The 20839-nt window shown below is 44.0% G+C and overlaps 2 protein-coding genes across 7 annotated transcripts; one reads left to right on the top strand and one right to left on the bottom strand.

The window, feature by feature from the left end:
* Window positions 1-41: 41 nt before the first annotated feature.
* On the bottom strand, window positions 42-14445 carry cep295 (centrosomal protein 295). Of its 6 annotated transcripts, XM_037121361.1 has the most exons (31): window positions 14335-14444; window positions 13994-14120; window positions 12757-12957; window positions 12375-12499; window positions 12190-12283; window positions 11954-12067; window positions 11726-11866; window positions 11275-11458; window positions 10905-11084; window positions 10462-10674; window positions 10270-10367; window positions 9061-9276; window positions 8863-8939; window positions 7926-8666; window positions 7661-7739; window positions 7298-7472; window positions 6701-6895; window positions 6385-6621; window positions 5595-5674; window positions 4145-4235; window positions 3742-3966; window positions 3546-3667; window positions 2957-3404; window positions 2683-2862; window positions 2125-2558; window positions 1785-1955; window positions 1645-1702; window positions 1120-1422; window positions 458-554; window positions 249-348; window positions 42-162 (listed from the first exon to the last, which is right to left on the bottom strand). In XM_037121361.1, exons 2-31 carry the CDS (start codon window positions 14090-14092, stop codon window positions 127-129), a joined length of 5514 nt encoding a protein of 1837 aa, XP_036977256.1. In that variant the 5' UTR covers window positions 14093-14120; window positions 14335-14444; the 3' UTR covers window positions 42-126. The 6 variants fall into 6 exon arrangements, with proteins under 6 accessions (XP_036977256.1, XP_036977209.1, XP_036977236.1 ...); XM_037121314.1 differs by having other exon boundaries at window positions 7661-8666; window positions 14335-14445; XM_037121341.1 differs by having other exon boundaries at window positions 2978-3404; window positions 7661-8666; window positions 14335-14445.
* A 148-nt stretch (window positions 14446-14593) lies between these two features.
* med17 (mediator complex subunit 17) lies at window positions 14594-20777 on the top strand. The gene is made up of 13 exons (XM_037121376.1): window positions 14594-14738; window positions 15148-15392; window positions 15535-15698; window positions 15877-16096; window positions 16190-16326; window positions 16479-16560; window positions 16774-16926; window positions 17362-17492; window positions 17700-17884; window positions 18359-18496; window positions 18906-19023; window positions 19143-19302; window positions 20365-20777. Exons 2-13 carry the CDS (start codon window positions 15158-15160, stop codon window positions 20571-20573), a joined length of 1932 nt encoding a protein of 643 aa, XP_036977271.1. The 5' UTR covers window positions 14594-14738; window positions 15148-15157; the 3' UTR covers window positions 20574-20777.
* The last annotated feature ends 62 nt before the right edge of the window (window positions 20778-20839 follow it).

Genomic DNA, 20839 nt, shown 5'->3' with positions numbered 1-20839 from the left:
TATTTTCCTTCAGTGATTCTGTAAAACATGAGGGCAAAAAGTTGATTTAAATAAATTAAAAAGCTTTATTGATAAAACTCTACAGAAATAACTTAAATTATACAGATCTAGAACACATTCAGTCGATCACTGCTGCTTGGCACGAAGTTTCTGTAACGTTTTCTGTGAAGAGAGAGAAAGATAATAAATTAACTGGACTTCAGTTCTAGCAGCAGCATGTTTACAGGTGAATGTTTCAGGTGTTTCACCTTGTGGAACTCTTTGGCCTTCAGTCGGTTTTGTGCAGAAGCTTCCTGTTGGCTCCTGATGGTTTTCTGACGCTTCACCTCCTCCAGCTGCTCGTACAGTCTGCACACAGATTATTATTCATTTATCATCATGTTTTGGGTTCAAACCTGCGAAAAACATCCATGTCCAACCACGAGTGTAAAAAGGTTAAAAAGCTAAATTATGTTACCTCCGAGTTCTCTGGTGCATCTCAGAAACGTCAAGTTTTCTTTGCTCTGGTGTGCAGATCTTCATCTCATCCACCTTTTTCAGTCTGGAATCTTTTACTGAGGAAACAGAAAACATTTGCTTTTTTCCTCGTGTGAAAATATTTTCATGACAAAAATGTTTCTTTCACAGCATTTTACACAAGATTTTTATCTCATGGGGGAAAGAAAAGATTGTTTCTTGACTTCACACATGATAAAGATACAGCACAGAGCAGTGAACAACAAAATAATTGTTCTCCTAAGGGAAGAAAAAAAACATTTTCAGGAGGCAGTTCTTGTTGAGAATTAGCTTTTCTTCATCTCCTGGGGGGAAAAAAAAATAATGAAAAATTGCAGTGATCAAGAAAGATTCACCACAGAGCTATTAGTGTGTCATGATAGAAAAAAAATTAATTGGCATCCAGCAAACATGTTTTATGGGACATTTTGGAGAAAGTTTTCTGGATGATGCATCTGGAATTGAGAATAAAACATTTTAAAAGAATACAAATATTGCTTGCACCGGGCATTCACAGATTTGAAAATACTGAACTCAGGTCAGGATGTCGTGTGACGTAAACGGTTTAGTTTGTCCATCTTGCCACCAGAATACAAGTGAAGTGTATCTGAATCAGTTAAATACCTGGAGGAGGCAGCTGGAGCTTCTTCTGCTTGAGGAGTCCAGACGTCTCAGTGGTTCGGTTCTGCTCGGCCCGTCCTCCCTTGGACTTGGTCTTGTGTTGCGGCTCTGTCTTGGTCTTTGACTGACTGACTGGTTGAGCGTCTTCAGACTCCTCTCTGCTCTCGGGTCGAGTCCTGGAAAGAGCTCGTTTGGCCTTGATCTCCTCCATCCTGTGTGCTGATCTCTGGATCAGAGCTCTGCGCTTCTGCTGGAAAACCTCCTGCAGGCCTCCGTCAGGAACCCACTGAATCTCCAACAGCGTCACTGAACCAATGAAGGGAAACAACGAGGACTCACTTTCATTTTCACCAAATTCTGACAGAAGACTTCTAAAACTGCACTTTTTATTTATTATTTTCTAATGTATTATTTGACTGTATGTCTTGTTTTAAAAAAGGCACCAGCTGTTTAAAACAAAGATGTGGTGGAGACGAAAAAAATGGATTCTGTACCATCCAACAGTCTGTTAGTGTCGTGTGATTCTACCTGGCTGTGTTTGGTCCTTTTCCTCTGGAGTCTCATCCGTTAACGCAGACTCTGATCCCTGAAGAAAACAAGAAAATGTGTGTTCAGAGATCAGAAGACATCTGCTGCGGAAGACAAGATGTTGAGAGCTGTATAATCACCTCAGGCTCGTTGCCTTCCTGTCCTTCCTCCCTCGCTCCGGCTGGATGTTTGTCTTCCTGAGGCTCGTCTTCATCAGTGATGGTCGTCTCTTGGTCCTGCAGCGTCGTGTCCGTCAGGCTCACTAAAGTTATTTCTGACTGCTCCAGGATTCCCTTCTCACCGGCAGCTTCCTGAACAAACACACACACACACACGTTTTATAAAAAGGAAAAAAAAATGAGAAAAACAAAACCACAACAAAGATGTTGTTTCTCAGAATAATCTGACAACCTGCAGCTGTAGCATGAAAGAACAACAACGTCTTAAATTAATGTCTGAAAGAAGAAAACATGATCTCACCATCTTCTCCAACACGGGAACGTCTGTCCTCAGGTCTAAACTCTGTTCAGACTCGCTGAGAGGCTCCTCTGGCTGCGACACGCTCTCTGCAGGTGCATCATCACTCAGGATTAGATTTGACAGACTCAGAGCCGTTAGCTCCACATCAGGAGGATGGTTCTGGGAGGTGACCAGCTGGGTCAACGACTGATCTGAGGCGGGGGAAGTGGTCACACAGCTGGACGGCTGCTCTGCTCTCAGGCGCTCAGGAGACGATTCAGACTCAGAAACGTCATCGTGGGCTTCAGGAGACGTGGAAACACTGCCGGCTCGCTGCCCTTCAGGAGATCCAGGCACATTGTGTTCAGGCGGGTGAAACATCATGGAGGCGTCTGCGGTCTCGTTGTGTGTGACCTCAGCCAGAAGAGGGTGGAATGAGTCGGAGCCGGGAAACACTGAAGGTCACACATGAAGCATAACGTAGTCAGGTTCGTAACGCAGTCAGAGAAATAAACTTTTAAATAATCTTGGCTACAAACTGAGACCACAGATGATGATGATATACTCTGATACACCCACCTTCAGTCCTCTCTGGGCCCAGGTCTGTTCCACTGGTCTGGTTCTGCAGAGTCCAGTCCTGTGAATGTGGATTCACATCTGGAACAGAGGCGCCGTGTGACGAGGCTTCAGGAGGCAGCGCTGGGTACGACGGCACGCTGGCTTCAGTTGCAACACCGAGATCCACACGAGTTCTGTCACCTACAACCAGATCAGATGATGAACTCACAGGATTTATGTGGATGAGCGTCTGAAACGGGTGAAAATGACAAAATATGCCTGAATATCCTTTCACCTGAGCTTCCACTGTGCTGACCTGCAGACTCATCCAGCTGCCCGACCAGCGGCCTCATCCGGCTCTCCTCCGGCTCGCCATCCAACCACGAGGTCGAGCGCTCCGACACCATCTGCTCCATCAGCTGACCCGCGTAAAAGTCCTGCCCGCCGCTCAGCCAGTGAGAGCTGGACTGATGGGAGAGTCGACCTATCATCCAACTCAGAGTGGAATCCCATCCGCCTTGATCCAGGCTCACTGGAGGAACCGGCACGCCCGGTAGCTGACCAATCACAGACGAGTGAGCCGACGGTTGACCGACCAGCCGCTCCATGGCCGAGTCCCTGTGGTCGGCAGCCAGACAGGAGGACTGGTCTGTCAGCTGGCCAATCAGAGGACGGAAGGAGTCCTGAAGTGATTGGTCCTCGCCTGAGAACTGATTCCGGATCGTATCGTCCCATTCCTGCAGCTAAAAACAAAACATACAAGTCGTCGTAGCATCAGAATGTTTTACTCCACACTGATCTCCACTGATCTCTAACCAAAAGGGTTTGAAAAGGCATTTTTCCATTTAATCTCCAGCATAAATTGTGGATTGAGAGTGACGAACCTGACCACTCCTCCGTGCTTCTGCTGTGTTGGATGGAAGAGTCGGACTGACTGCAGAGGTTTCATCCTCCCCTCTCCTCTCTGAAGCATCAGGATCCTCCACAAACGAGCCTCGACCGTCAGCTGGACAACAAAAAAGGGGAATCAGACACTGAACTGACAAAAACTAATGCCTGTGTCCAGGAGGATCAGTCTACCTGTGGTTTTCACAGTGGCGCTGAGGGAGAAGTTCAGCTCTCTGGTGTATCGGTCTATGATCTGCTGGATGCTGCTTTCATTGAACAGAGACTCGACGTTGACACCAGGACGAACTGCAGCCGAGCTCTCCTCCACACTGAAGCTTTGACCGGACGAAGGGGAGGAGACGTCGAGTGAGACTGCCGCTCGCCTCTGTTCCAAAGGTGCGAGGGGAGGAGATTTATCTGAAGGGAGGGAGAGAAGACAGAGGAAAAGAACAGATTCAGGTTATAAAAGTTAGAAACCAAACTAACATGTTGCCTGGTGTTTATAAAGTGTCTCGTATCTCCCACACAACAGGTGGAGCTGAAGCATTTTCCAACTGGTCAAATGACGACAGAACACACTCCTGCTGTCTCTCACCGGTGATTTGCTCGGGGTCGGTGGTGATGTAGCTGCCGGTGGAGATGGTGGTGGAGGAGAGGCAGTCTGAATCACAAGGCCTGTGTGCAGACTGACACACAAAACAAAGTGTCAGCGAGATAAAAACATGAATAGAATCACACTTGTGCAAACACAGTTACGAGTGTGGCATTCTGCATGAAGTACAAACACACACACAAAGAATTCAGATCATCTACTATCGTAAAAGTAACTGATTATTTAGAATTCCTCCAATTAAGCGTCATGATGTGTAAAATAACAAAATTACACTAAAATGCATAAATAAAACTCTTATTTTAATGCTGCCAAAACTGGAGTCAGTAAAATTTCACCACACTTAGAAACAAAAATAATCTAATTTTGCCATTTTAACATTAACTGACTCACTTTATACAAGTTGCTCCTCCACAAACAGTTTATCCGTCTGTAGTAAAAGTGACTTTTCTTTAAATTTAGTTTCCGACATGTTCGTGCACACAGACTCACTGAGCTCAGTTCAAGTGTAGAAACCATCATGAGAACGTATTTTAGTTAAAATACACTTCAGGTTCTGTGAATTTTACATCATCGCTCATCAGACACGAGACGAACAAACACACAAAGACGTGATCAGACTCACACACACACACACACACACACACACACTTTAGGTGTTATTGTCAATGATGGAAGAATTCAGATCGTTTACTTTAGTAAAATTAGTCTTCGTATCATAGACTGCTCCCTCTAAGTGTTATGTTATTGTTCTGTATATTACTGTAAAATGAAAGTGAAAAATAGGATTAATAGTTCAGTACAAACGTCTTTTATAGCTGCAAAAACTGACTGTTTAAACCTGCATTAGTTTTAGTTGACAACATGTACATTCACACAGACTCACTGAGCTCAGTTCAAGTGTAGAAACCATCATGAAATGTATTTTAGATAAATACAATTCAGGGTTTGTTTATTTTACATCATCGCTCATCAGACATGGAGACAAACACACAAAGACACAAAGACACAAGCAGACGTACACTCATACATACACATTCACTCCATACAGACAGGTACACACACAAAACACACAAAAACACGCAGACGGACACACAAAAGCTTCTCAAGCGCAATCAAAGGCCGAGGCAGATGTTTTCCCCAGCGCTCAGATTTGGCTACTTTTCATCATCGATCCACAACGTGAACCTCAGAGGTTGACGTGTTGAAACTATGCAGCGAAATTCATCCAATTAATCTGTTTCTGAAGTTTTATCACTGGTGTAAAGTAATAAAACAAAAACAGAAACAGGAAGATGTTATTTCACTGCACAGAGACAAAACTCTTCTTTCCATTGGAACTTTGAAATCAGCCTCTGCTGCAGAGTTCGCTGGCGTGTTCGAAGGGAAAGAAAGAGTTGAAGTGTTGCTGTTTGTCTCCAGCTGGTCTGGTTACCTCTGTGACTGCAGGACCGGAGCAGTCAGCTCCTCTCCCAGAGTCAGAGGACAGAGGCGAGATTATCCTCCGGACCAAGTCTGGAAAATAAATAAAATAAATGTTCCAAATAAGTGGGAATCCTACAGAAGCCCTGAGGGGCAAGTGAAGAGTTGCATTTTTCCTGGTGACTGATTTCTAAATTGTTTTCTCTCCTGTGTTTATGTCTCGAGAACTTAGAAATAATCTACATTACTTAAATTTTCTTTCATGTGTGAAAGGATTTTTTTTTCCCATGTGAGAAACGATGGAAAAAAAAAAAAAAAAAAAAAATCTAACACATTTTTTATTTTATGCAGTGAAGAGTGAAATAAATAAATCCTCATGAGCTTTTTTTCCACAATGTGTGAAACCCAGTGAAAGTTATTTTTTTTGCATTTGGTTTCACAGGGATAAATTAATTTTAAAAAAGTAATGAATAAATAAAATCTGAATAATGAATTAAAAAAAATGGATAAAAATTAATTAAATTACTGTCCTGGAAAAAAAATAGAATTCTGATTCAAAAAAATAATTTAAAAAAAAAAAAAAAAATAATACAATAAATTAAAATACATCTCTCTCCCCTGTCAGTTCTCAAGTCATAAAAAAAAACAGGACAGAAGAACTCTTCAGATCAGATTTATAAAAATGGATCACCAGAAAAATAATATTTCCTCACTTGACATTCAGGAGTTTTCGCACATTCATCTTCAAATCAAACAACAAGTTTCCTTCCATCCACAGGTGGAGTCGCCTGCCCTCTACGTACCGGACTCTGAGGATTCTGGAGACGTTCCAGCTCCCATCAGCAGCCTCTCTCGCCAGACGAGATAGCTGGATCTCTCCGAGCTCGACCCGGAGGCGGCTCGTCTTTCAGCGGTCCGCTGCTCACTGCTGGATGAAGACGGTGTCGGAAGAGTTCTGTCAGAGGCCACGGAAGACTCTGATTCTTCGTGTGGATCCCAGTCCACGTTGTGTGGGGGGACCCTTGTACTTTCTTCAGGTCCTGGAAATCACAAGACTGATTTTCATCTCCACAGATTGATGAATGGTTTGGGAATGTATGAGTGTGAGGCTGAACAGACCTGCGATCTGGCTGCTGTTGACCGTCGTCTCCACCTCCTGAATAGCACTGAGCTCATGTTGCTCAGTCATTCCCATGATGCCCAGCCTGACACGCGTCACTGGAGGTTTTGCTGCTCGAGGAGGAGGGAGGAGTGCTGACGGGAGGACTAACGCTGGGGAGGGTCCAACAGGAACATCACCCTCAGAGACAGGATCTTAAAAAGGAAACAAAATCACTATGATGACCATGAAACTGCCGTAGAACATGTTCAAAACCTTCACTGACTCAGGTCGAGTGTTTAACAAGAGCATTTCATCTTGGGCAAAAGGCCACAACAGGACTAGTTCATTTAATTCAGTAAAACACATACAGAGGTAATGATGGAAGTAGCTAAGGAGTGAGCATGAGAGCTGCACATGTGCAGTAACAATCGGCCTCAAGCAAGAAAATGGCGGAGGGTAAAAATGATCATTTAGATAACCAGAACTGAATAAAACTGCAAAAAGAGCAACGATCACGAGGAAGACTCATCCGTCCTGAAAATCAGAAAGCCGTTTAAACAAGATTAAAAAGGTCAACAAGGTGGAAAAAGCTGCTTGTTTGTTTTGTGTCTCACCGCTGTTAGAGGACAGTCGCTGTGACGAGTCCTCTCTCTCCTGAGGGTCTTCAAGATGTGACAAAGTTCCTCCATTACTCTCCTCTATAGCCTTCAGCAGGGACGCCAGTAATTTAAGGCGAGTCTGATTGATGTTCCCTGAAACCAACGCTTCGCTGGCCGCTTCAGGAGCCGACTGTGGGAGAGAAGACAGAAGGAGAGATGTTTTTTCATGTTCTTGAATTCTGTTTCACTATTTTTAAAAAAGGCCACTTCAGCAGAAATAATCCTCTGAATGTTTCGAACGCATTTCTTCATACTGTTGCAATACTACACACTGCAATCTAGGAGGCGCCCAGAGTATTTTAACAACACCACACTCACTGGTGCATCAGTTTGGATCAGAGCCTGTAACGTCTCCTTCTGTCGCCTTATATGAGTCATCTCCACCTCCTGTCTCTGCCTCTCCTCCTCTTGTTGTCTCTGCTGCAGCACCACCGCCTCTCTCTGCTCCTGCACCCGTCTCTGGACCTCCTGCAGCTCTCGTCTCTGCTTCTCCTCCTCTTCTTCTTGTCGTCTCTGCTGCAGCACCATCACCTCCCTCTGCTCCTGCAACCGTCTCTGGACCTCCTGCAGCTCTCGTCTCTGCCTCTCCTCTTCTTGTTGTCTCTGCTGCAGCACCACCGCCTCCCTCTGCTCCTGCACCCGTCTCTGGACCTCCTGCAGCTCTCGTCTCTGCCTTTCCATGTCTTCGTCTCTGGGGCTCAGGGACCCAGTGTGAAGGGAGTCATGTGAGGAGGTCACAGGCTGTAACACTGCACGGCTCTGAAGCAGAGGTGTCGTGCCTGTGATGCTCGGGCTAAGAGCTCTGATGGGATCAGAGGTTGGCAGTAGCGGGACGCTGGCTGAGTGACGTGTTGTGATCAGCTTGTGAGGCTCTTTGGTGGCTGAGGAGGGTCTCACTCTGTCTGGAAGGTGCCCCGTCACTCTCTCCATGATGTTTTCAGTCAGCCAGGCAGAGGCGTCTGGTCTCTGGCTCCTAAGACTGTTTGAAAGAGATTCTGCTTCAGCTGCCTGCAACCTGGAGCAAACCCTCAAACTGGAGCTGGGAAGATGTGGAGGGGAAGCCGACATGTCAGACTCTCTAGTTGGAACTTCGACAAAAGGTTGTGGTTTTGTGTGGATGTATACAGGCACTGATGGAGGTGTAAAGAGTGGCAGAGGAGCTGGAGGATGCGCAGGCTGAGTATTCTGCAGAGGAGGGGGGATGAGGCCGGCAGGGACGACAGCAGGCGGCATCTTTGTGGCCGTCATGTTGTAACGAATCTGTAGAGCTCGCTGGTATTCCTCCAGGCGCTGACGAGCAACTTCCACTGACCTCTGGTGAACTCTGAAATACAAAGTCGGTCCGAGACAAGTCAATTTCAACTGTACTGCATTCTTGAAGGAATCTGTAATAAATAAAGATAAAAGTACATTTTTCCCTATTACTAGACAAGAACTACTTTCAAGAATAACCACATAGAAAAGGGCTGAAAGTGAGTCGTTAATCACAAGAAGTAGTTCATCTTCAGGCTTTAACAAACCTGTTTTGTTCCAACAGCCGCTGCTGATACTCTCGAATCCTCCTGGTGTGTTCGTCTTCACCGGGAGGAGGCACGAGCTGCAGCGTGCAGAAGAGGAGAAGTTATTAAAGGACTGAATTTATACATGATGACTTAAAGGACAACCAGCAATACTTAGATATGAAACGACGTGACAAAAGAACAACTGGCAGTACGTACCTCAGTGGCTGATCCAGAGCTGACGGAGGAGATCTCCTGGTCATGAACAGGTACTTCAGGTGGTTTAATAACAGGCACTTCCTGAGTCACAGCAGCCTTCAGGTGTTCTCTCTCCTGCCGGGCTTCGAGCAGCATCTGCTCCAGTTTGGCCTTCTGCGTTTCCAGTTCCTGAAGCAAAACCACCTGCTGCTGCTTCTCCCTCTCCAGCTCCTCTTCCTGAACAAAAACACGGTTTCAAACCTTCAAACCACAGCCAAGCTGTAAAACACATTATCCATAAAGTTGATCTAAATGTAATTTTAATGTCTGAGCATCAGCTGTGTTAATATTGAGACTCTGTAGTTGGAGAAAGCGCACTGGTTGACTGATTCTAAGTGCTATATCGCAGCAACTGGACTTGTTTCCGTTTCAGTTTCTGGTTCCTGGACACGACGTGCAGCTCCTCCTCCATCAGCACATCATCCTCCCGTATAATACATTCTTCAGAGGATCGTACTCCTCCACATGAATTCCCCCAAAGCCCAGAGTGAAGCTCCTGTGTTCCTCTGCTGGATGCAGATACAAAAATCCTCCAGCCCAGAATCTGCTCAGCTCCATTTGGCTTTTGATTATCGTGTCGGCTCCAAAACAAAGAATCAAGCCATCGTCTGCAGTTGCTTTATGTTCAAAGCAGAAAAGACAGGATCGCCCACACAACACACTCCTGTTTTAGGGCCTGGACTAATTAAGTAATCAGAAACACCTGCAAACAATTCTGACCAATCATAAAAAACACATGAAGTTATTGGTTCAGCAGCAGAACCAGGATTGGATTCGTTGAAGAATTATATAGTGAACAAAATGGAAGCGGATTTGTATTTTAAGAAAATATCTGGTGCCTGGATGTGAGTTCAGCACTCAGTCATCAACTTTCTGCTTCTTATAGTTCAATTCTTTGTTGTTTAACTTGATGATGACATACAAAAAACAACGAGCTACTATCAACTGTAACGTGCCTTCAAAAACACAAAATAAGGGTGATGACGTGTTATTTTAGCGGCATATTGAATCAAGAATTATTTTTCTGCTCTGTGAAGTTTTTTAGTGACGGAAGAAATTTCAGGTCATGTAAATGTGTGCAGCCAAAAACTGAATCTCCCCTTGGTTATATTTCATTAACAGATAATTGCCGTCTTAAACAAAAGAGTACATTCAGAACAGCATTTATACCCTTTTCTTCCGTTCTTCTTCAAATTCTTGGATTCTGTTGGCAAAATCAGGATGTAGAGTTTCTGCTGCAGCGGACAGCTCTGTCGTCTCCATCGCTGCTGGAATGACACAAAAAATGATTATTCTCACTTTTCTCTCACAACAACTAAATAATAATACATCACATTCAATCAATGACAGCGAATGTCTGACCGGGTGCTGTTGGTGGTTGTTGCTCTTTCTCCTCGCTGGTCAGAGAACCTGTGTCGATGGTCGTGTCTCGCTCTGGGATCTGAGCAGAGATGCCGGTCGGTGAATCGGCTGCAGGGACATCACTGTTGCTTTCAGCCCAGTGGTTCCTCTGAGTCCTGATGCGATCCAGGAGTTTCTTCAACGCCTTTCGAGGAGCAGGTCTGGAGGGCCCCACTGAAAGTTAAGAAAACACTGAATGCAGTTCTAGGCTGGTAAAGATACATTTCATCAGACAGGAAGGTTGTATTCAGGGCTGGAGGGTCGAAGAACTTACATAATGTATATATTCAGGTCTGTACATCGATTTTGGTCTAAAAGTCAATAAGTAACTGGTGTTTTTTCAAAGAAATCTTCTAACAGTCCTTAAAAACTCAATTTTTTTGTGTATCTGTGCTTCTGTTCACCTGGAGCAGATGTTTCCATCTCGGCGCTCCCAGTTTCTTGCTCAGTGTCATGCTGTGTGTTTTCTGTTCTCGGTGTGGCGTCTTCATCCACTGTGACGTCCAGCTCTCGGTCCTGGCTGCCTGTGGACAGAGCTGGCAGAGGCTCTGGTACCAGCTGGACCACCAGGTCCCCTTTAACCCCTGAGATCAGACACAGTCAAAAGTTTATATGCTTTATAAAACTATTCAACTTTCTGGCTACTTCAGAATTATTTGCATGGTTTTAACAAGAACTACGAGCATTAAAGAGAAATGGCACATACAGGTCTCTTTGACCATTTGTTACAAAATACATTCATGGTTAAATACTCCACCCCTGAACAGTCCTTACTCCTCTCTCCGGTGTACATGTCCTCAAAGGCAAACTCCATCTCCCTCTGGAAGTCCTCTCTCGTTTCCTGTCTCTTATAGAGAGGCTGAAAGATCTGAGCAGGCATCTGTGACACCTGCTGTCTCCTCCTCAGCAGGTCTGTCTGCTGCATGTGCTCCAGCTCAACAAGAAGCCGCTCGCGATCCTGAAGGAGATCATCGAAAAACAGATCTGACATAAAAAAGCTACAACACTGAACATTTCTGGTGTCTTTTGACTGTAAGACTATAAAACAAGTTAAGGTGAAATCTTTCAATCCTGGTATTTAACCAAACAAATACTTCAATATGACATTTTACTATATGAAAAGTCTGTCTGCAGTGTTTGCAACCGTGACAGTAAGCAGCGTCAGAGGAAACCACGCAAACCATTCTGCTGTCTGTCTCCTCATGAGGTTACAGGTGAGTCATACCTGCACAAGATGTTCCCTCTTTAGAGCCTGCTTCCCTCTGAGACGAGCCTTCTCCAGCTGCTCCTCTCTCCTCCGCTTCTCCTCCCTCTGTAACTCCTGCAGCCTCCTCGCCTCCAGCTCAGCTCCCTCATGAGCATCAGGCTGTAAACACAAACAGATTGGACAACTCTGACAGGAGCAGCATTAACAAAACGTTGGTTTAGAAGCATAAATAATCAGAGATCTTACCTGCTCCACGTCTACCTCTCTGTCCACTGTTCTCCCAGACATGTGGTAATGTGTGGCAGCAAAGGCACTCACATCAGATTTCTTCACTACGTGTAGCGTCTTGTATTCCATGTTCTGCTTGAGCAAGAAAATACGAAGTTACTTTGTCTTCACACAGAACCTACACTGTGCAACATGTGCGCTGACAAAAGCACTTTGGGAGACAATCACTGAAATTCATAAACTGATCAAATCACCTGGATGGGGTTCGGGGGAGGCGGAGGGAGACTCGCCACCTTTGCTGCTCTTTCCCTCTCTCTCAGTAAGGCCTTCTTTCTGGCATTGATAGATCTACAGAAAAGCAAGAAAGACATAGTGTTAATGTTCACTTAATTCTAAAGGTTAAAAATTCAGACATATAAATGTTTATGATGCTGCTCACTGGGTCTGTTTCTCATGGTCTTTAAGCTTCTGGGATTTGAGCTCCTTCAATGCCTCTCGATAACGCTCCTCTGCTTTGGTGTGGTTCTCCGCCTCCCTCTGAGCTATGGCTGCCAGGTCAGGTTCCTTTGCAAAGGGAATTAAATTACAGTTCAATGAGTTGGGTGTTTCTAGTGATGGTGCTAATCAATTTTGGTTAACAGACATTCTCCTTGATTTGGCCTCCAAATTCATCTCACATTTTGTTTGCGAAAATCACCAGCGACTAAAATGTTCTGCAGGTCTTGATGGATTCATTAACAGATGTATTGTCTTCATTCAGCAACAGAAACTCTGGTTAACAAACACAAAGTCTAACTGGTGTTAGACAGCTGCTATCTTACATTTTCTTTAGCACTCCTGTGCCCCTGACCGAGAAGCTGGAGGCTCTCCTCGTACAATTTCTGCAGTGCGTTTAGTTTCTCTCTCTGCTGTCGTTCCCAGTCTGCCCTCAGCTCCTCCTCCAGCTTCTCCAGCTCACGCTGCCGTCTCTGCTCAACCTCTCTGCGGATCTGCAGTGCGATGTCTCGCTGTTGCTCCCGCACCTGGGTGTCAAAGCAAAATACATCTTGAAATAATTATATAGTTTGAAATTGTCCAGAGATGTGTTTTTCACAAAGCTGTTTCATGGTACCAAATCAGAATCAGTCAAACCTGGTCCCATATGATCCCATATGTTCATAGAAAATTAAACTGACAAGTCCGAGAAGAAAAGTGATGTTAACCGTAACTAAACCACTGCCATAAATAAGACAGAAGAGCAAATTTTTAAAAAAATCAACTCAGTCAGGATAAAAATCATCTGCTGTTTGCTCAGTTTGTTGTACCACTGCTGTGATTATCACACCATGGGTTTAAGTCCAGTATAATTAATGTGAACTTTCATTGCATCAAAAGTGCTGCAATTTACAGTATTGTGCAAGATGAGTATGATGCAACACAACAAGACTGACTTCAAATAAGGTTCATTCTAAGTTAAGATCATTTGCATCTATTAGAAAAAAAGTTCTTGGTCAGTTGGTGCAACTTACACTTGTTAACAATCAACACATTTACAGCCTCAAAGAGGTTATGATGCTGTTTGAACAACTTCAGTTGATTGTCTGCTCTTTGAGTGTTTTTAAGCAGACAGATTTCTGGGTGTGTGTTCCTGTAATTTCCATCAAGTAATATTTAAAGAGTAAACTGGTGGTAAAAACTAAATAGGTGGCTAAAGTCATGACTCAAAGTTGTTCATGGATTGTATGTAGACTTGAATAACTTGTATATCTCATATAAACAGATATGAGCTCAGACTTGAAGCGCATTATGTGTTAAGTGGAACCAACAATGTAGTAAACAATGTTTCAGTATATTGCTAAGCCTGAGGTGAAGCAAACTTGAAAGCTACCCTGACCACACCAGATCTTCTTTATGAAATAGAATTATAAGACCTGGCTTAGCTGGTAATCTGTCTTAATGAATCATACCACTGCTAATACCACGAGAAGCTGTCAGGAAAACAGAAATCACAGACATGACGCGAAGCAGAGAGCTGTGACACAACACAAAGACACTCGCTGTGTTATTATCACACATTACCTGCTGTATGCGCAGTTTCCTCCTCCTTTCATGTTCCTCTCGTATTATCCTCGCCTCTTCGTTAGGACTGAGTCTTAAACGAGCAACTTTTCTCTTCATTTTCTTCAAATACGCTGTTGGACATTTCCTAAAAGCAAGGCAGCAGGCAGCAACTCCTTTAGCCGTGCTAATTAGCTATTGTTGGCTAACTTAGCTTCACTGTGTTACAGGCGTTCACTACCATTACACATTTACAGGAGACAAAACAAATGTAAAAGAAACGCAAAAAATACTTCAGGTAAAGAAAAACGAGATCAATTCAACCCTGAGAGTTTTGTTTATCATCTAAAATCCATGCCAACCTGAAAAAAACGACTGGACGTTTCTCTCCTGACGTCACATCCGGTTGTTTAAACCGCCCGCCGTGTCCGTCCCGTATTGATGTACGTTCTTCTTGGTTCCTACCACAAACCAAACAGGCTTCCCTGTAACCCTTCATATTACATAAATTAAAAAACAATTTCGCTCACCTTTATTAACATTAAACTAAAAACGGGTTATTTAATGAACAGATTAGGACTTAATGAATGAATTTAACATGAAGTTCCTAAAATTGTAATTACCTTCCGCCACGCTAGGGGGCAGTAGAGCGCCTTTGTTCCGGTGTGAAGAGAGCGAAGAATGAGCCATTCACGGCGCTACTGAACATAAACTACAACAACCCAGCGTCTAACCTTTATATTTTCGTCTGTTTTGGATATAAGGGGTGAGATATACACTTTTAAGTAAAATACCGTCTTTCGGACGTTTATTTCGACCTACAGGATCTTCATTCATCCTGTGAGATTAGCAAGAAGCAAACGCTAGCTAGTGATGCTAGCTAGACACAGCAATACTCAATCAAATGCAGCCAGTGTATCTGTTATCAATACGTCAGATTTGACCATTATGACGGGACAAGTGTTGGATTTGGAGATGGTGAAATACAGTTTCTTTCAAATGAGTCAGCTAATAGTGCAGACATGTTCTCTGGTTTGTGTCTTTACATTGCCTAAGCGAAATTGTGTTTTGTTTATATTTTCAAAGTGGTCTTAAATATGTCAGTCATGTTTGTGCTTTGTTGTGTCTCGGATAGTTTAATGATTGAATCTCTCTGTTTGCATCCCTCCCGTCAGACCTGCCATCATGTCTGGTGGTCCAGCAGTGAGGGTCAGCATCGAGTCCTCCTGTGAGAAGCAGGTGCAGGAGGTGGCTCTGGATGGGACAGAGACATACGTCCCCCCTCTGTCCATGTCCCAGAACTTGTCAAAGTTGGCTCAAAGAATTGACTTCAGCCAGGGATCTGACTCAGAGGAGGATGGGGCTGAAGGTGAACCCAGGGACCGCGAGTGGGCCAAGCAGGAGCCTGAGGAAGAAGAAGGTAATGTGTGATCAAGAGAGAGCAGGGGAATTTTTTCTCCCTCTCATTTAGACCTGTCTTATGACATAGATGTGCAAAGTATTTGTCTGTTTTGGACTTATTTGGGGAATATAAGCCAAGTCCTTTTTTTTCCCTTACACAGGCACAGTGAAGTTTCAGCCGTCTCTCTGGCCCTGGGATTCAGTACGTAACAACCTGCGCAGCGCCCTGACAGAGATGTGTGTCCTCTATGATGTGCTCAGTGTGGTGAAGGAGAAGAAGTACATGGCTTTAGACCCGGTGTCTCAGGATCCAACAGCCGGCAAGGTAAACTGCTAAAGAATGTCACTATCACGTCAATCACTAAACATCTACAGGAGGGGCAACACTGACACAATGTTCAAATATGATTACGATCTTTGGTTTATGTTATATTTTAGTAACTAATGTTGTACACACAGATTTATATCAGTCCACTGACAGATTGTTTGGTGCCCTCGTGCAGACCCCACAGGTGTTCCAGCTGATCAGTAAAAAGAAATCATTGGGCACAGCAGCACAGCTCCTCCTGAAGGGAGCAGAGAAGCTCAGTAAGTCAGTAGCAGAGAACCTGGAGAACAGGAGGCAGAGAGACTTCAACTCTGAGCTGCTGCGACTTCGTTCTCAGTGGAAACTCCGTAAAGTAGGAGACAAGATCCTGGGAGACCTCAGCTACCGGAGCGCTGGTGAGAAGGCCTCAAATCTGAACATAGCTGTTTTATTGTGAGGACACTTTTAACTTGTAGTCTAACCCCCAGGCTGATTATTAACCCATTCAGGTTCCCTCTTTCCTCATCATGGCACATTTGAGGTGATCAAGAACACAGACATTGATCTGGACAAAAAGACCCCAGAGGACTACTGCCCCCTCGATGTCCAGATCCCCAGTGATCTGGAAGGATCTGCTTATATCAAGGTGAGAAAGAAACAAAACTTTGTTTGACGTGTGTCTCCACAATTGTGCACTCCATCAAAATACTCTTTTTCCTATGAATGGTTATCATACTACTCTCAGCTGCAATCAGAAACATGGAGTTGGTAACAGTTGCATGCTGTTTATGTCTTCAGGTGTCCATCCAGAAACAAGCTCCAGATATCGGTGATCTGGGAACTGTCAACCTTTTCAGGAGACCCCCAAAAAACAAAGCAGGTGTGGTTCAAAACACAAAGACTTCACATTTAAATTCTTCCGAAAGTCGGTGGACTGATTCAGTAACAGTCTGAATCTCTGCCTGTAAAATTATTAAATGTATGTCATCTCTGATTTTTCATTTCCTCCACATCCAAACTGTTGATCTTCTCTTCATCCTGCTGTCATCTTTAATATACTTTTTTTAAAAATGTTTTTGCTTCTTCTTCCCAGGTACTCAGGCGTGGCATCTGAAGCTCGAGGCAGCTCAGAACGTTTTGCTGTGTAAGGAGATCTTTGCTCAGCTGTCCAGGGAAGCCGTCCAGATTAAATCCCAGATCCCTCACATTGTTGTGAAGAATCAGATCATCTCACAACCCTTCCCAGGTCAGAGCACTCATGACAACATCAGCATGGAAAACTTCAGCACAGTTGATGTAATCATGTGGAGGTCTATATTTGTCACAGACTGCTGGTCAATGTTTAGCTTTTTATACTCTTATACTGTAGTTTAAGTTTGAACACTGCAGTCACCATCCATGTCCTGTGTTCTAATAGATGAAACAGAGTATGAATTAATTTATTCCAAAATCTAAGAAAAAAGATATATGCAGCTTATTGGAAAATCTTTTTTACAGAAGTATTTCATTCAAAGTTCAGATGTTCCCCTGGTTCAGCTATGAATCCTAATATTAACATTTGAAATGCTTTTGTTAACATTGTAAATCAAACATTGGTGCCTTTTTGTCGTCTCTGTGGCTCTGGAGTCGGCTTGGACAAACATACTCATGTCATGTTTGTTCCTGTGATCCCTCTCCACAGGTCTGCAGCTCTCCATCTCACTGTGCCACTCCACAGGAGAGAAGAAGAACCACCGGGCCTCTCCAGAGAAACCCAAACCAGACGACCACCTTTACGTACTGGAACACAACCTGCATCAAATGATGAGAGAGGTGAAACAGTGTTTGAAGTCGATGTGTTTCTCACCTGAAGCTTAATCTATTTCAGTATCGCAAAATATGTGTCTCAATAAATGTGAAGCAATTGAGGAACAGAAATGCTTAAAATATGTTGTGAAACAGTGTCACAACTTTATAGTTTTTATAATGGTTTGATTTTATGATTTCTTCTTTCATTGAACAACTTTCTGTCTGTTCCAGTTCCACAAGCAGCAGCTGAGCTCTGTGGTGATGCCCCACCCTGCCAGCGCCCCCTTCGGCCACAAACGCATGCGCCTCGCTGGGCCGCTGGCGTACGACAAAGCTGAAATCTCCAGCCTGCAGCAGAGTGAGGGGCTGCTGGAGAAGATCATCAAACAGGCCAAACACATCTTCTTACGCAGCAGGTAGATGTAGCGATCATAAAAACAACTTCCGATGGTGGTCATGACATTCTATCGCAAGATTTAAAGCCAATAAACATTCAACTATGCTGGTAAATCTCACCACTAGAAATACTGTGTCAATCCAGATGAGGTTAAAGGGTTATTTAGTCATTGTTTGCATTGGGAATAGTTGGAGTTCTTGTGAATGGTTATGTTTGCTTACTGCAAACATTACTCAGTCCACATGATATGACTCTCCCCACCGTGCACCTCGTCACCTGTAATACCACGTTTGACCAGAGGGTGGTTCACTTTGTTTTTCTACATAGTTTGCGCTCAAGAAAATACATTTATGAGCAAAAAACGAATCCTAATTCAATTCAAATTCACAGTATTTTGTTGAAGCGGTGTTGTCTGTTGAATGCCGAGTTCATCCATGTACTTTTTTAGCCACTTGCCTCATTATTCAGCAGTGTTTATTTATGTGATCACCAGGACGGCGCGGACCATCGACAGCCTGGCCAGCCGCATAGAAGACCCTCAGATCCAGGCTCACTGGTCCAACATCAACGATGTGTATGAGTCCAGCGTCAAGGTGCTCATCACTTCTCAGGGCTACGAGCAGATCTGCAAGTAAGTGGAGGAGAAGAGGGAGGGAGGGAGGGAGGGAGGGAGGGAGAACCAGAGCAGAGAGGCAGAAACAATATGGGAGATACAGAAGAGGAAGTGCTAATGTATGTATGAGCAGCTGTGGGTATCTGCAGGGCATCCTCTGAATCTTAAATGTTTTAAATGTTATTGTCAGTTATAATTCATTCCTGATATGATATAAGAAACAACACTGACAGAGTCGTACATGGCTGCAAACTTCAGGGAATAAAAGATTATATGTTCTATATGCTTTTATGAGATGCAGGTAAGCAAGAGTATGTCTTTATTTCCTCAGTCTTTGTTTCCTTACTGGCTCATGTTTGGTCTCATTCCACTTGACTGACATGTGTGATCCCTCTAAGATGAGTCTTAATGTGTATTATGTGTTCAGGTCCATTCAGCTGCAGCTGAACATCGGTGTGGAGCAGATCAGAGTGGTGCACAGAGACGGACGAGTCGTCACACTGTCGCACCAGGAACAGGAGCTGCAGGACTTCCTCCTCTCACAGGTGTCACAGTTAACGTCCTGATAACCTTAACTGTTAATCAGAGGTAGCTTTTTTTATTGCAACCTTTTCTGTTATTTTTTTAAAGTCTTGTGATCTTTGTGTCCATCTTGTCATCACAGATGTCTCAGCACCAGGTGCATGCAGTCCAGCAGCTGGCCAAAGTGATGGGCTGGCACGTCCTCAGCTTCAGTAACCACGTCGGCCTCGGCCCCGTCGAGAGCATCGGAAACGCCTCTGCTGTCACTGTCGCCTCTCCCAATGGAGAGTACGCCATCTCAGGTAAGACGGAGAGGTTGATTCTGAAGTGAAGATGATCCTTCTATCCTTCTTCACTATATGTGCTATTGTATTCAAGTGCTGCCACAAAGTGTAAATTGCTGAAAAAAACGTGATCGAACGTGTTGTAAAGAACCAGACAGGAAGTTCTCTTCACTCTGAGGTCCTGTCCACACTTACATGGGTTTTCTTAAAACAGAGTGTTGCCTCTCGTACATGTAAAGAATGTTTTCAGTCACAAAAAAATGACCTTTTGGAAAATTCCTTCCAACGTGTAGATGTTCAGAAAGTCAGTTTTCTGTGTTTACGTCTGGGTGAGCAGAAACTCAAATGAGTTTTATCAGTGTATGTAGGATCATGCGTTGAACTGAGTTACTGAGAATACAATAATGGAAACAAGAGAGAAACAAAAACTGCTGCTGACAGTGCTTAAATAAAAACAGCACAATAGAGGATTCTGAGCAGCCATGTTTCCTCACTTTTTGTCCTGTTTTTAGGAATTACATTAAAACTAGCAGGATATACAATGTGCTTCCTGTTTACACTGACACGTGCTTGTCTGGTGTATGTATAGGGTCATGATATGCATTTTAAAATGTGTTGGTATGGATGGAGATTATATCTTAAATGCTGTTAAAACCCTCAGCTGAGCGAGATCGTCTTTGTTTTAAAACCCTGACCGTGTCACATGTTTTCACTACCTACATCAGCCATAATTGACCAGCGTAACGCAGCAGATGTAACACCTGTTGTATTTTCAGTGAGTGGGATCAACTTCCTCCTTCTCCTGATCAATGGCAGCAGCTCTGGCATCGTTCTCACTGTTAATGTTGTTCATTCTGTAACACGTGTCGGGCTGAATGCAGCGAGGCCGCACCCAGCCTCTGGTGGTTCTGGAGATTTTGAGAGAAGTAGGAAATACCTCCTGATCAAATAGACAGGCTGATACAAGCTGAGGGAGCATTAACCAAACAAATGTCAACTCCTGGAATGCATCACAAGGACGCCTGTAAGAACAGAAGCTGGTTTCAGTCACTAACTACTGTCTGTGTGTGTCCGTTTCAGTGCGTAACGGCCCGGAGAGCGGCTGCAAAGTTCTGGTCCAGTTCCCCCGCAGTCAGACCAAAGAGCTGCCGAAGAGCGACGTCATCCAGGAGGGGAAGTGGAGTCACCTCAGGGGGCCGTGCAAAGAGGTCCACTGGAGCAAGATGGAGGGACGAAACTTTGTGTACAAGATGGAGCTGCTCATGGCGGCACTGACTCCGTGTCCGTAGATACCAACCAGAGTCCACTTTGTGTAGAGAATTTCAACATCTGTCACAGATTTTTACCCAACTCATGAACTTTCTGAACACTGCCATAACCTCCTTTCTCTCTCCAGTAGTGTCCAGTAGCTGCCTGCTCTGTTTTTGATGATGTAAGGTGAGGAGTGGATGTTTACCTCAGTTTGATACAAAATAAAAAGCAGTCTGTTTGCATTTGAGTGGATTTATATCATCATAACGTTCAAGCTATAACTAAGATATTCTGTTATTAAGGA

This window comes from Acanthopagrus latus, chromosome 2 (assembly GCF_904848185.1).
Source record: "Acanthopagrus latus isolate v.2019 chromosome 2, fAcaLat1.1, whole genome shotgun sequence".
NCBI lineage: Eukaryota > Metazoa > Chordata > Actinopteri > Spariformes > Sparidae > Acanthopagrus > Acanthopagrus latus.
This window is presented reverse-complemented; position numbering and strand designations above follow the sequence as displayed.

Coding starts and splice junctions, on each gene's coding strand:
- cep295 (XM_037121314.1), bottom strand. CDS start 14,092: ATGAAGAGAAAAGTTGCTCGTTTAAGACTCAGTCCTAACGAAGAGGCG. Junction 5,675..6,384: donor TCCAGAATCCTCAGAGTCCG/GTACGTAGAGGG, acceptor TTTATTTTCCAG/ACTTGGTCCGGAGGATAATC. Junction 3,405..3,545: donor AAGCACGGAGGAGTGGTCAG/GTTCGTCACTCT, acceptor TTTTGTTTTTAG/CTGCAGGAATGGGACGATAC.
- med17 (XM_037121376.1), top strand. CDS start 15,158: ATGTCTGGTGGTCCAGCAGTGAGGGTCAGCATCGAGTCCTCCTGTGAG. Junction 17,885..18,358: donor CACATCTTCTTACGCAGCAG/GTAGATGTAGCG, acceptor TGTGATCACCAG/GACGGCGCGGACCATCGACA. Junction 19,303..20,364: donor TGGAGAGTACGCCATCTCAG/GTAAGACGGAGA, acceptor TGTCCGTTTCAG/TGCGTAACGGCCCGGAGAGC.